Raw genomic sequence first — 12,400 nt, 5'->3', positions numbered from 1 at the left:
GGGTTCCAGAGCTTCTGAAATGTTCAACAATTCCCCCAAACATTTATAATTTTGATCAAACTTTGTAATAAGTTGTATAAAAACAAAATGTTCTGAGAGGTTTTCGGTGGAAGAGTTAAGGATATATTTTAATGGTAAACAATTACATTCTTCTGTCATCTGATTCTTTTTTTCTTTCTTTTTTGGAAACATGGCTCTCTGAATTTTCAATAGTTCCTTTGTGAAGGCATCTGTTACTCACGTAATTGAAAAGATGTTTGTGCAGTGGCATGCTTGAGAGTACAGTTATTTAATCTTAATGATAAAGCCCCGAGGACAGAAAATCATAAGTAGAAACCTCTTGTTATTTATCAAAAAGAAAAGGGGCTAAGACACCTAATCTATTCTCAAATTTAAATTCATGCTTGATGAAAACTATCAATAAACCATAGGACCTGAAAAGTTTCTTAAATACTGTACCCAGGTTCAAAGGAGTGAGAAAGGGGGGAGGTAGGGTGAAAACAAAAATGAGACAATAAAGGAGACTGACAAAGAAAAACTGCTGTTTGGCAAGCTTTTTTTGGGTCAAACAAAGAACTTGCTGTAGTTTACAGCATGACATACACACTTGATTAGTTTGTGCCTGAGGGTGTTTTTACACTTGATAGTGTAAACTCCAACTTCTATTAATTACAACTCGCATTTAGAGGCAAATTTAAGAATTTTTAAATAGAGATTTTTCAAAGGCTGTTGTTTATTTTTTTTTAAAGCAGAAACCAGTTTTTCTACTCCAGGGCCTGGCGAGAGTTTTGTTTTCCTTTTTAAAAGTTTCTTGAAATATCCAGGCATTGGAAAGTTATCAGAGCATTTTAGGCATGCTGAGTGATACAGAGGGAGGCTCTTGCTTAGGAAATTATCTGACTGTCCTTTGGGGAGGAATTCTATAGGTCCCCCAGAACAAGCTTGGTGGAGTGTAGATGGAAGAGTGGCAGAAATGCCTCAGACTGCCTGAATCTCAGCACCTTAGATTTCCCAGGCTCCTGGCTGTTGATAAGAGCCAGGAGGACTTCTGTGTATTTGAGGAAAAAGGGAGTTGAGAAAGCCTGCGTGGCAGTGTTGGAGAGGTATTAATACCTGTGCCCACTGGCCAGAGCCCACATTACCAACACAGTATTTAGAAAGGAGCTGCAAGTCCAGACATTGGTCAACCCCACCATGGTCACCCATGGGTGAGGATGGGAGTGGTCCAGCCACTGGACCTCAGGGCAAGAGAGTTAACAGACACTAAGAAGATAAACTGCAAGACCTGCCTGTGGTGGATCTGATTTGAAATTGAGCCTTAGTACTCCCCTGACAGCCTCTTCCACCACCTCGTTCCCTACCTCTTTATGCCCATTTTGTAGAAGAAACTGTCCTTTTTGTTTGGATTGAAATCAATTCATTCAACTCCTAATCCCTGAGTTCCCAGATATGTTCATGATGCTGCACTGGGTGCATTGGGGAGACTCAAGGAAAGCAATACCACATGATCCTTGCTCCCAAAAATAGTATCTTTACTGTTCTTGAATTCTTCAGCTGAATATTTTAGCTGTATGTTGATCTCTGTATGTGTGATGTATGATGATCTCTCAAGTTCTAACCTAACTCTTTTAAGATCCAGTTCAAATTCTAGATCCTCCTGGAAGACTTTGCTCATTCCAGCTGAAAATTCTCTCTTCTTTCTTTCATCCCTGTTGAACGTCTTATTTGTATCTATTACTTACTTACCTAAGGTTTTTATAGCCTTAAATATTCAACTCTCTTTCATGTATGTATGAACTAAGAGCCAGATCGTATGATAAGTTAGATAAGCCAAGGATCATAGTACCTCCCAGTTCTATTGAGTTGGTAGCACTGGCCTGGGGGTGCCATACTGAGGAGAATTCTGAAGCTGAGCTTGGCCTCATGGAAAGTAGCATCATGTTCCCTTAGCGATCTCTTCCATAAATGTGGTAGGGTGAGCACCTCCTCATTGTTTGTCAACCCTACTCCAAACTCATTGGTTCATCCATTTTCATTATCCCAGAGGATGCTTTGTACATCATAGGTATTCAAAAAACACCCAATGGCTCTTGAGGACAGCAGCAAAGGAAAAAGGCAGTCAGTCAGTCACTCAAATGGCAAATCACTCCTATCCCAGAAAAAGAAAGTGGCCACTGGGAGGGGGCTTCTTATCAATTTCAAATGTAATCTCAGGCTATGTTGAAAGGCTGATACTGCTACATCCCAAGAAGTACTATATACCACATCTGGAATCGCTTTGGGTATTCTGAGTGACACAAATTGGAGGCATCTACGTAAGAGCAGGCCAACCTCGTGAAAACCCATAAATTGTGCTCTGAGGCTTGGTTGAATGGAATAGGAGGCCTTGGAGTGGGAGAGAAGCTTTGCCAAGCATGTGGCGGCCCATCACCAAGGAAATGGCACACAGAGAAAGAGTCAGACCCAGAAGGTGAGGGAGGGCCAGTGGGAAGCCACAGATGGTATCTTGTTCAGCATGTGGAAGAGTGTTTAGATGAAGAGCACCTCCAACGGTGGCCCGCTTCTTTCTTGTTCCCCAACTGCAAGGCGTTGGAGCAGAGACTGGATTAGCCCAGTGCCAAAGGTAGTTCAGTCCCCACAGAACTTGGCAGCTTATAGGGTACATTTTGCCCAGGGGTATGTTTAGTTTAACTGATGTAAAATATTTTCAGAAATATTGGATCCAATATTTGCAAGTCAGGTGACTTCATGTAAAAGTTATCATGAAACCATTCAAGGTCTGACAGTACTGAGGCTGTATCTGTCCAAGACAGTGGTGTTGGCTGATCCTGCTGGGCCTCTCTGGCCTGTCTGTGTGTGCCAGCTTCCTACTTTCCTACCTGGCCACTGCACTCACCTATGCTACCTCCCCCACAAACATCTGAGTCTGTGCCCAGGGGTGTGGAGTAGTGCTTCTTCAGTGGCCTGACATGAAGGACCAGTTTTCTGAGTTTCCTGTCTGTTGCTGACTGACACTGGTGTAAAATTCGTAACTCATAAAAATGAATTAGTAGAAAATGAAATTTAAGAAAGGCACATAAAACACAAGGCCCGATTTTTTATTTGTTTCAACAGACATAAAATGATTCTGGCAAATTGCTACGTACGTGTAACAATGCTTATTCATAATTATTCTGTTCACAGAACACAGACAGGCCAGAAAGCCTCACTTGAGAAGCACTGGTCTAGAGGACGACTAAGACACCTCTCAAATCTAAAATACTCTGTGATCTTGCCTGTGTCTTTCTGAATTGTGTACTGATTAACTTCAAGGGTATCAAAATGACCAAAAACATAGCAAATCATGTCCAGGACATAAACAGAACTGGAACTCACCTTACTTTACTTTCCCTTGGCTTTTTCCTCACAACATGATTAGCTGAGTTCCTTAGGACTTGATATATTTTTGGTCTTTATCTTAAAGCACATATTTATCTTACTCAAAACATGAACCTCTCTTTCTTCAGAGAGGAAAGGCTGAGGTCCAGCCGTCACTAGGGTTCTGCTCAGATGCGTCTGCTTGGGTACCACTGACCCCAGGTCACTGCAAAGGAGGCCGCCCCAGCCCTGCAGCAGGACAGTCTTGCCAGGGGAATACTTCCAGGTAAGGCAAAAGGTTAGAATTTGAAATTGGGCACTAGGTATATAAGAAGATGATGCATAATTGCTCATTTCCTGCATATAAGCACATTTGTTTATGATTTTGATTTTCTTTTTTTAAACATTTTTTAATGTTTATTCATTTTTGAGAGACAGAGAGAGACAGAGCATTAGCAGGGGAGGGGCAGAGAGAGAGGGAGACAGAATCTGAAGCAGGCTCCAGGGTCTGAGCTGTCAGCACACAGCTTGATGTGGGGCTCGAACTCATGAACCATGAGATCATGACCTGAGCTGTAGTCGGTTGCCCAACCAACTGAGCCACCCAGGCACCCCTGATTTTGATTTTCTAAATACTCAGAAAAGCACATCATAAAGCCCTTTTGCCTCAATGCTCCTTTTTCCAACCCTAATAACAACTTCACGTGCTCCTCAGACACAGACCATGCAATGTATTCAAGAAAATTCAAACCAGTGATGTGGTATTCTATGTGAAGATTTTTTTTCTCTCTTGTATGTGCTTAAAAAAAAAACACAACATTTTTCTAAAAAAGAAAACAAATCTGCATGTGAAAGCAAAGTCTTTAAAGTGAATTACTATTCCAGAAAACTAAGCTAAGAGAATGCCATAAAAAGAACCATTTCCCTTTTTTGCTCCTGTCCTGATAACGGTAACTCAGCACATCTTCAACAGAGAGAGTCAGATCAGGAGGAAAATGTTCTACTTAGTAGGGTCCTGACCAGGAGGAGCTGGGCATTTTTCTTTGCATTATAACTGATAGGAACTTTATCTATAAATCCTGGGCAAGGAATGTCCAGAATAACCACACTTCATGAGCTTTGCTGAGTTTGAGACGTCTACATAGCAACAGTCTCGCGATGGGGAACATTAATGCTTTTTATATTGGTGATCAGCTGTAACATGAGCAATTAAGTACAGTACTAATGGACTATGGCCAGGAGCCTGGTACTAATATTAAAAACTGACAGAGATGAATAGGTTTGGAAGTAAAACCAGGCTGACAAAGACATTTTTATGAAGTGCTTGGACCTATTTGATTTAAACCAATCAGAGGCAAGTTTGGACGAGTCAGGCCTTCAGCAACAATGATGCATTCACAGGCATTGTACCATTTCTGCTGTGCCTTAAATAAAAACACTCATTGATTCTTTTCAACAACCCACACTTTCATTATTACACTCATTAATAAACCAAGAGTGCCCGAGTAACATACAAGTAATATTCACTGAGGAACTGGCTACTTTTTTCTTTTTGGAAAATGAAAACATTTACTGGAAACATGAACCACACCACACGAAAAATAAATCAGTGGATAATGCCTACTAGATCACTCATTTCTTCATCTTCTAGGAAAGCAAAGCTGGTGGTAAGCAAATAGGAAAAAGACTGAGTCTCTATACCGGAGTGAAAAGAGTGAAAAGAGTGTGACTGAATGCACCGGGGGAACTTGATCATTCTGATCTGACGGGGAAGGTTTGACAGATTTCCACGGGCATCTCCGGACTAGATGTTTGCCCACAAGACCCTGATCTTTTTCAACTTCTTGAACCTTCTTGAAAACGGTGGCCTTTCCCCAATCTAGACCTCTCTGTTCTGTGTTAGCACGCCTGTAATTAGCAAGAAGGAATGAAATCTGCCAAGTCCCTAAGCACAGTTGTGGCTGAGAGCTTCAGGCTCTTCTCTGACCCAAGCAGAACTGTTTCTAGTCACTGGACAGATCTCAGTGTCCTCTGCCTTTCTCCCGTAGAACCATTAAAGAGAATAAAGATGTAAGACATCTGGAGCAGTTGCCCCAGACCTTTCTGCCCACCACAACACACAGGAGCATGGGTGATTCCTTTCAGGATCATGAAAGTGGAGCCTCTTTTTTTTTTTTTTTTTCCCAGAAAAAGTCAGTTATCTGAAAATTTTAGTGCTTCACTATTATTAATTACTAATCACTCAAGACACCCTTTTTGTATCTGATCACGACAATGTGAAAGGGGCCTAGATAGTGAAAGGATATCCAAGGAAGGATGCTAACCACCCTGGGATAAGGTTTCAGGCTCTGTGCAGAGCTTTCCATGTTGGGGGTCCCACTTGGCAGCTGACTATTGATTGTCTCAGCTCCAAACCTACTCTTCTGTGTTCTGGGACCGGAGTCCCGCCCATTACATGTCTCTTTTGTCAGTTGTCTTCCTTTTGGGGTTCTGCAAATGGGGCCATAGCAGGCCAGGGGAGGGGTGGAAGTCCCTCCTTCTTTCTAATTTGTTCGCTGCTCATTTCAGGGCCAACCCAACAGTGATGTAGCAGCAGCAGTTGGTTCCAGCCTCTAGCTTCTTTCGACAATCTCAGAACTATCACCCTCCATTTGCTCTGGGGCCCAGCACCAGCTAGGGAGCACTCCCTCCTCAGGTCTGAGCCTAGCTCCGCGATGCTCCACCTCTGAGCTCAACCACCAGCACTGGTTGGGAGCCTCCCCGGGAAGGAGGGATATTAACCCCAGCTCTGTGAGGCATACTCTCTAAACTTGTGGGTGGCAACAGCCTCTCCTCTAGGCCCCAGGGAACCTGTGGTTATTACCTCCGTGTTAACATACAGCTTCACAAAAACAGTGGTTTAAGCAAGTCTCTACATCAGTTCTCTTTGTTGAATACCTAGTGTGGTTTTTATTGTCCTTACTAGATCCTGACTGATAAGCACTGACCAAACAAATTCTCGATTTAGAAGAGTGAGTGACCTAGCATCTCAAAAGTATTTAATCCATTGGGACATCAAACCTTCATGAAACATCCCCTTTACTCCCAAGAATGAGGAGGGAAGAGAACTTTTTAAGAATGTTAAATAATGTTGTATAGTTGCTAAAGTGTAAAGTATCTCTCCTAGAATTTTCCAATTTGACTGACTGAAGGCATTTGGGATTTTACTACTGCGGATGAGGTATGTCATGCAACTAAGTACAGATCTTGGTATCTCATTTAAGATTGAGGCTATTTTTATCTACACCAGTACTTGAGTTAATTACACACACACACTCACTGTATTATCAGATCCAATCTTTTTTCCATCAAACCCAATCTGTTTTTTGATCATGTGATGCTTTGTAATACGTTTAATTTTCATCCTTAAAGTGAGTGAAACAGCTGAGATACACTCTTTTTGCCAATTTTAACTGCTGTCTGGTCCTTTACGTTTGATGGTTCAGGTGTTGGGAACATTTGCACATGGAGATATGGGAGGTTCACTATCAGAATAGAAGCCCTTTGAAAATACAGACGGTGTTTCTAATGAAAATGTTCTGATTAAAGCCTTGAATCATAAGTCAAAAATAAGTTGAATATGTTACCTTAAGTGCTCTTAACACAACACTCACCTGAGATATCTATGCTATTTTGTATTAGGGTTTCAGTGGTGTACCTGTTATGTACAGTGAGAATGTAGGCTGTTGTAGTAAATACTGAGAGAAGTAACACTCACATTTAAAAAACTGATGTAGCATACTAAAAAAAAAGGCTAGGAAGAGTAATAATTTGAATTCCTGTTACCATTTTAAAAAATCCTTGTGGACTGTAACAGCACGTAAGGCAATCCCTTAGGAATACTTCATGGGGATTTTTCCATGGGCTACTAAACCCAACCTAGTTTACTAGGTTATACCGACCAAAACATTCTAGGCTTCGTGGAATGGCTATACTAAAAGAGACTCTACGCTGAATGCAACACAGATAAAAATTTAATTGAACTAAAAAAAATATGACTAAGAGTTGATGCTCCAGATGACATTATATGAGGATGCATTTGTATGATCCGAAGGCAGGTGTTGGGCATCTGGGATGAAATTGGAATGGTAACTCACATGTAAAAGGCAACCATCACATTAGGCAGTTATGTTTTACCTTTCAAACTAGCAAGCTAACTGGCCTGTTTGTTCAGCTGTGTCTTGACTTCATTCCAACCATGACTGTTATTAAAACATATGCATTAAAACACACACACACACACACACACACACACACCCCCCTCTACTTGGATCTGAATTTGAAACCAGGTTGCTGAGTCAGTCAACATTTCAGCAGGGAAATGCCAGAGATAGAGAAGTTGGTGTGACTTTAACACATTAAGTATGGACTAGAAGCGCAGAACAAGGATAATGCATGAATTCACTAACAGATCTGCAATGCTGTGGACAACAACAGTCCTAATGCAAAGAGGAAACACTCTTGTGGATACAACCTTCATAGTAGGCTTATTTGGCATTACTTCTTGTTTGCATGATCATCACCTTCTGAGAGAAGCTAAAAGTGTTAGAAAACTGAGCCATGCACGGCTTGGCAAGAAAGGATTTTCTTGGTGAAAAGCATAGCTGTAGAAGAAAAATACCAAGATGGGAAAAAAACAATGGATCTTATCTGGGACCAATTTTCTTATTAAAGAAATGCTTACTTTTCAATATTAACACATTCAACGTTAATACATTTCAATGTTAACACATTTACATGGCAACCTCATAGTAACACTGCAGACTTAGGATTTCCAGAAGTGGAAGGTTCTCACAGTAAATAAACCTACAGAAAACATACTGAGTAGTCTAGGCTTGTGTTGGGGGTGGTGGGGAAGGCATTGTCAAATAGGTGGTCACAGGATAAAACCAAACTAAAAGAACATCTAATTTTAGCCCCGGTAACCAGAGAGAGCCATGTCCCTTAAAAAACCCCAAGGCGGTATGCAAGGTAAATGCCAGGGGATATTTTCTATTTCCAAAAAAGTCCTTTAGACTTCTCCTTATCCTTCACCAGAAGCTGCTTCCAATTAACACACTTTTAATTAAGCAAGGGCTTTCTAAGAAAGGGCTTTTTTTTAAGAGTAAAATTCATGGTATGTGAATTATATCTCAACTTTTATTTTTTTAATGTTTATTTTTGAGAGAGAGAGAAAGAGAGAGAGAGCATGCACGAGCGGGGAAGGGCAGAGAGGGAAACACAGAATCCGAAGCAGCTCCAGGCTCCGAGCTGTCAGCGCAGAGCCCAACGCGGGGCTCGAACTCTCAAAGTGCGAGATCATGACCTGAGCCAAAGTCGGGCGCTCAACCGACTGAGCCACCCAGACGCCCTCGAGAAGGGGCTTCTTACCTTTCATAATGTCTGCGGGTGCAAGTGGCGGCGCTGGTGCTGCCAGGATTACCGCCTAATTCATCATAAATATGTTTCCATTGACGCCGGGCTGTTATCTGAAAAAATGGCAATGGGAAATTCAATCTTCATCATAAGAGATTCACAGTTCCAGGATTCAATACATATGCAACAGGCAGAAGAGAACAGCCTGTTCTGGAAACCCAGAAACAGAGAAGTCCACATGAGTATATGGGGAGACTCGGGTTTTACAGTGAGATCTCTCCTTTAGCACTTTTCTTTATAATAAAAACGGAATTCTGCTTTGGGCTCTGTTTTGTCACCCTAAGGCATCTCCCTGGACATTTATGAAGCTAGTTCCCCCCGGGGTCCCAAACTCATACTCTGTTCCTTTATGTCAGTGTGAGGAAGCATACAAATAAAATGAGATTTCAGCTAAAATATCAGTTTAAGAGAACCAGAATTAACACCGGTTGCTTAAGGAGCAGGGAAACGGGTGCCCAAGGACGTAGGAAAAGAGGGAGAGTTTTCACTAAACGTGCTTTTGTATCTTCTGATTTCTGAACTGTGTGATGTGTAGAATACTTCAAAAACTAAATAAAATTACTATGTAAATTAATTAAATTGACCCAATTGGTTGTGGGATTTGCAGTCATCTCAGGCTAAATGGTTATGCCAGCTCCTCCCACCACCCAAACAAAACCCAGATCTCCAACTGTGTATGTTGCCAGCTGTTTGTTTTTACTCACTTAGTTCAGGAAAATGGGATATCCATCAAGTCCTACGAAAACGAGCAAATTCCAAAGCTAAAACGCAAGCTCAGTCTACTGTTGAGTTGGGTGAATAAAACCAAACAGCTTGCAATATACTGATGGCATGCTATGGCCCTATTTCCTTTTTTTCTTTAATTTTATTTTTGTACATAAATTAAGACTTTACAAAATAGCAGATGCATGATCTGGCAAATGATTAATTTGGGGAAACCACGTCATTTACTAACATCCGAGCAAGTCTAGTATTTCCTTGAAACCAGGAGACAGAATGCATTCTGAGGTCCTTGTGGATGTTTCCAAACAGAGTTACAGGAAAACGCTGTTATTGGAACGTGCAGGGGGCAGGGCGCTGCACAGGTGCCAGTGGCACTGGATACAATCATAGTAGGAGGCTTCTTTTGGAAAATAACCGCAAAGCTGCCAGCGGAGTTCAGTTAGGGGCTGAAGGCAGCAATCCGAGGGAAAAAAAAATCTCAGCTCGCAAACAGGGGCTCGTAATTGTAATGGAAGGAGGAGGGGTGGTTAAATATTATAGGGTAAATGGCACCTTTTCCATCTCAAGTAAAGACCCCTTTATTTCCCTAAACCCTGCTTGACAGGCCCGGGTAGGACCTCGAGACCATGGGAGCTTTGCATTGTTCAGCTTCCCACGAAGCATGCTTGAACCAAGTTGTGTCCATAGTCCTCTGTAGACAGAACCACCCTTTACATCTACTAGCAGGTATGGCTAAAAATAAAATCTTCCTTTATTTATAGCTTGCTTTAGATTATAATAAATGGTTTCAAGCCCCTTTCAAAACACTCAGAATATGTGTTTTAGTAATCATTTTACATTTAATTACAATCTCCCCCAATCTTTTTAATAATACCATCTCAGGCTGGTCTGTTTGAGACCTGTTGAGACCTCCCCTCCCATGTGTCCATGTTATTCCTCCAAGCCCTTAAGATACTGAGGCCCCTTGAAACACACCTCCGTATTCCCCCCACCCCCGCCTCAGATGGGGTGGGGAGCCCAGCAAGGCCAGAAGACAGCCTATGTAAGTCCCTGCAATCACTTCAGAGGAAACCATCGCTCTTGTCATCCTTTATCTCTTCTATGCACTCTATTTCATATATTTTTTGAAAATGTATTTATTTATTTTGAGAGAGCGCGTGAGTGCAAGTGGGGGAGGGGCAGAGAGAGGAAGAGAGAAAATCTGATGCAGACTCTGCACTGTCAGCACAGAGACCAACATAGGGCTTGGTCCCACAAACCACGAGATCATGACCTCATGAGCCCAAATCAAGAGTCAGATGCCCAACTAACTTGGGTCACTCAGGCTCCCCTCTACTTCATATTTTATAAAGAGTTTTCACATGCTTGATTATCACTTCATCCTCCCATCAGCCTGTGAGGTAGATTAGAGGAATCTCATCACAGATGAAGGAAGCAAGACACAGAGAGGTTGCATGACTTGGCCAAGGACACATAGCAGTAGAATGGCAATGCCAGAACTCATAGCTTAGGATCCCAAGAGCAGACTCCTTTCATGACATCAAAACAGTGTCCACATCAGATTGAGCTGGTGAATAGCCCATGTGTGTAGCAAGGTGATAATACAGAACTCTGGGGACCTTTTGCTTCAAGTGAGGCAGAGGACTGTGGAAATCATAGCTTCTGCTACAAGTTGTCAACTATAAGCTGTGGGTCTCTTACTAGGGGGGAGATAGTGCAGCAAAGAGGTCAGCAGGGATCTAAGGGGATGGGTTAGGTTAACAGTGCTCTGAGATTTTACTCTCAGTAAGTAAAACTATGGTTCCTCTGACCCTGCTCACGTGTGTCTCTAGTTAGAACAGAGGTTCTATATGTCCACCACTGAATCACAGATAACTCTCAATTATATTGGAATCCTTCTACTTACTCCCCCAGGCACCAGACATTTCTTGGACATCTCCCATTGGTTGAGTACTGTGCTAGCAGCTGGGACAAAACAATGAAAACCAGACCCAACACCCAACATGACCATATCCTAGTGTCTGTGTGTGTGTGTGGGGGTGGGGGGTGGGGGGTGGGGAGGCATAAAAAAAATAAAGAAGGGACGTAATAGATAAGCAAAATAATACAGGTTGTGAAAAATGTAATGAACAGGAGACCACTGGTGATGGGATATTTAATGTGTGGAAAGTGACCATGCCTCCCTCCCACAACCTATCATCTAGACTAGGGAGTAGTACCCTGTTCAACCCTTGCCTATCACAGAAATGACTGACTTCTTTAAGAATAAATAATGAATTATCAAAAGGAAAAAACAATCTTCCTCATACTAGGATTGAAACCGGCAGCAGGAGGCCAGCATCAGGTCCCATTTGGCATTATAAGTATGTGTGGCTGGCCAGGGGTCTGTGTTAGCCCCTGCTGTAGCAGGTGCTGGTGTTTAAATACAGTTTTTACAAGTGAAAGTTCATCTGGAGCAAAGACAAGGGCTGGGCCTTCCAGGAAGTGGTCCCTGTTTACCAAGCTTCCACAGGCCGGCCTGGATGAATCAGACCATTTTGAGATATTTTCTTTCCACAGGAAAGTCATAAAATGTGCTCTTTCCAACTGCTAAATGATTTTATGCTTTTAAGTGCACAGTGCTCCTGGGTACACATCTCCATTTTTTGTGTCCAGATGCGCTTTTAATTCAAATGCTGCCCATGGGCTTTAAAGCAAGAAATGTCTAAACCTTCCCATTGTCTAAACCCACAGTGGGTCCCAACGCCCTATAAGGAGAGAGGAAAGGACACGAGAGCCCCGCCTGGCCCAGCCACCGGGCATCAGGCTCCCACCTGTACAAACCTGCCTCCCGTGAGAGTCTGTGTTCATCATGCCAAAGTGTGCA

At 42.3% G+C, this 12,400-nt stretch overlaps 1 protein-coding gene across 13 annotated transcripts in view; it reads right to left on the bottom strand.

Moving 5' to 3' along the window:
* The window catches only part of ARID5B (AT-rich interaction domain 5B), a 219,077-nt gene that overhangs the window by 55,636 nt on the left and 151,041 nt on the right, over positions 1-12,400 (bottom strand). For all 13 annotated transcript variants that reach the window (XR_006194832.1, XR_006194830.1, XR_006194831.1 and 10 more), the window contains one exon: positions 8,767-8,864. Coding sequence is in view for 5 of the 13 variants with exons in the window: in XM_042909188.1 (XP_042765122.1) it covers positions 8,767-8,864 (98 nt within the window). In the remaining 8 variants the exon portion in view is untranslated. The remainder of the gene's footprint in view (positions 1-8,766; positions 8,865-12,400) is intronic.

This window comes from Panthera leo, chromosome D2 (genome assembly GCF_018350215.1).
Source record: "Panthera leo isolate Ple1 chromosome D2, P.leo_Ple1_pat1.1, whole genome shotgun sequence".
NCBI lineage: Eukaryota > Metazoa > Chordata > Mammalia > Carnivora > Felidae > Panthera > Panthera leo.
This window is presented reverse-complemented; position numbering and strand designations above follow the sequence as displayed.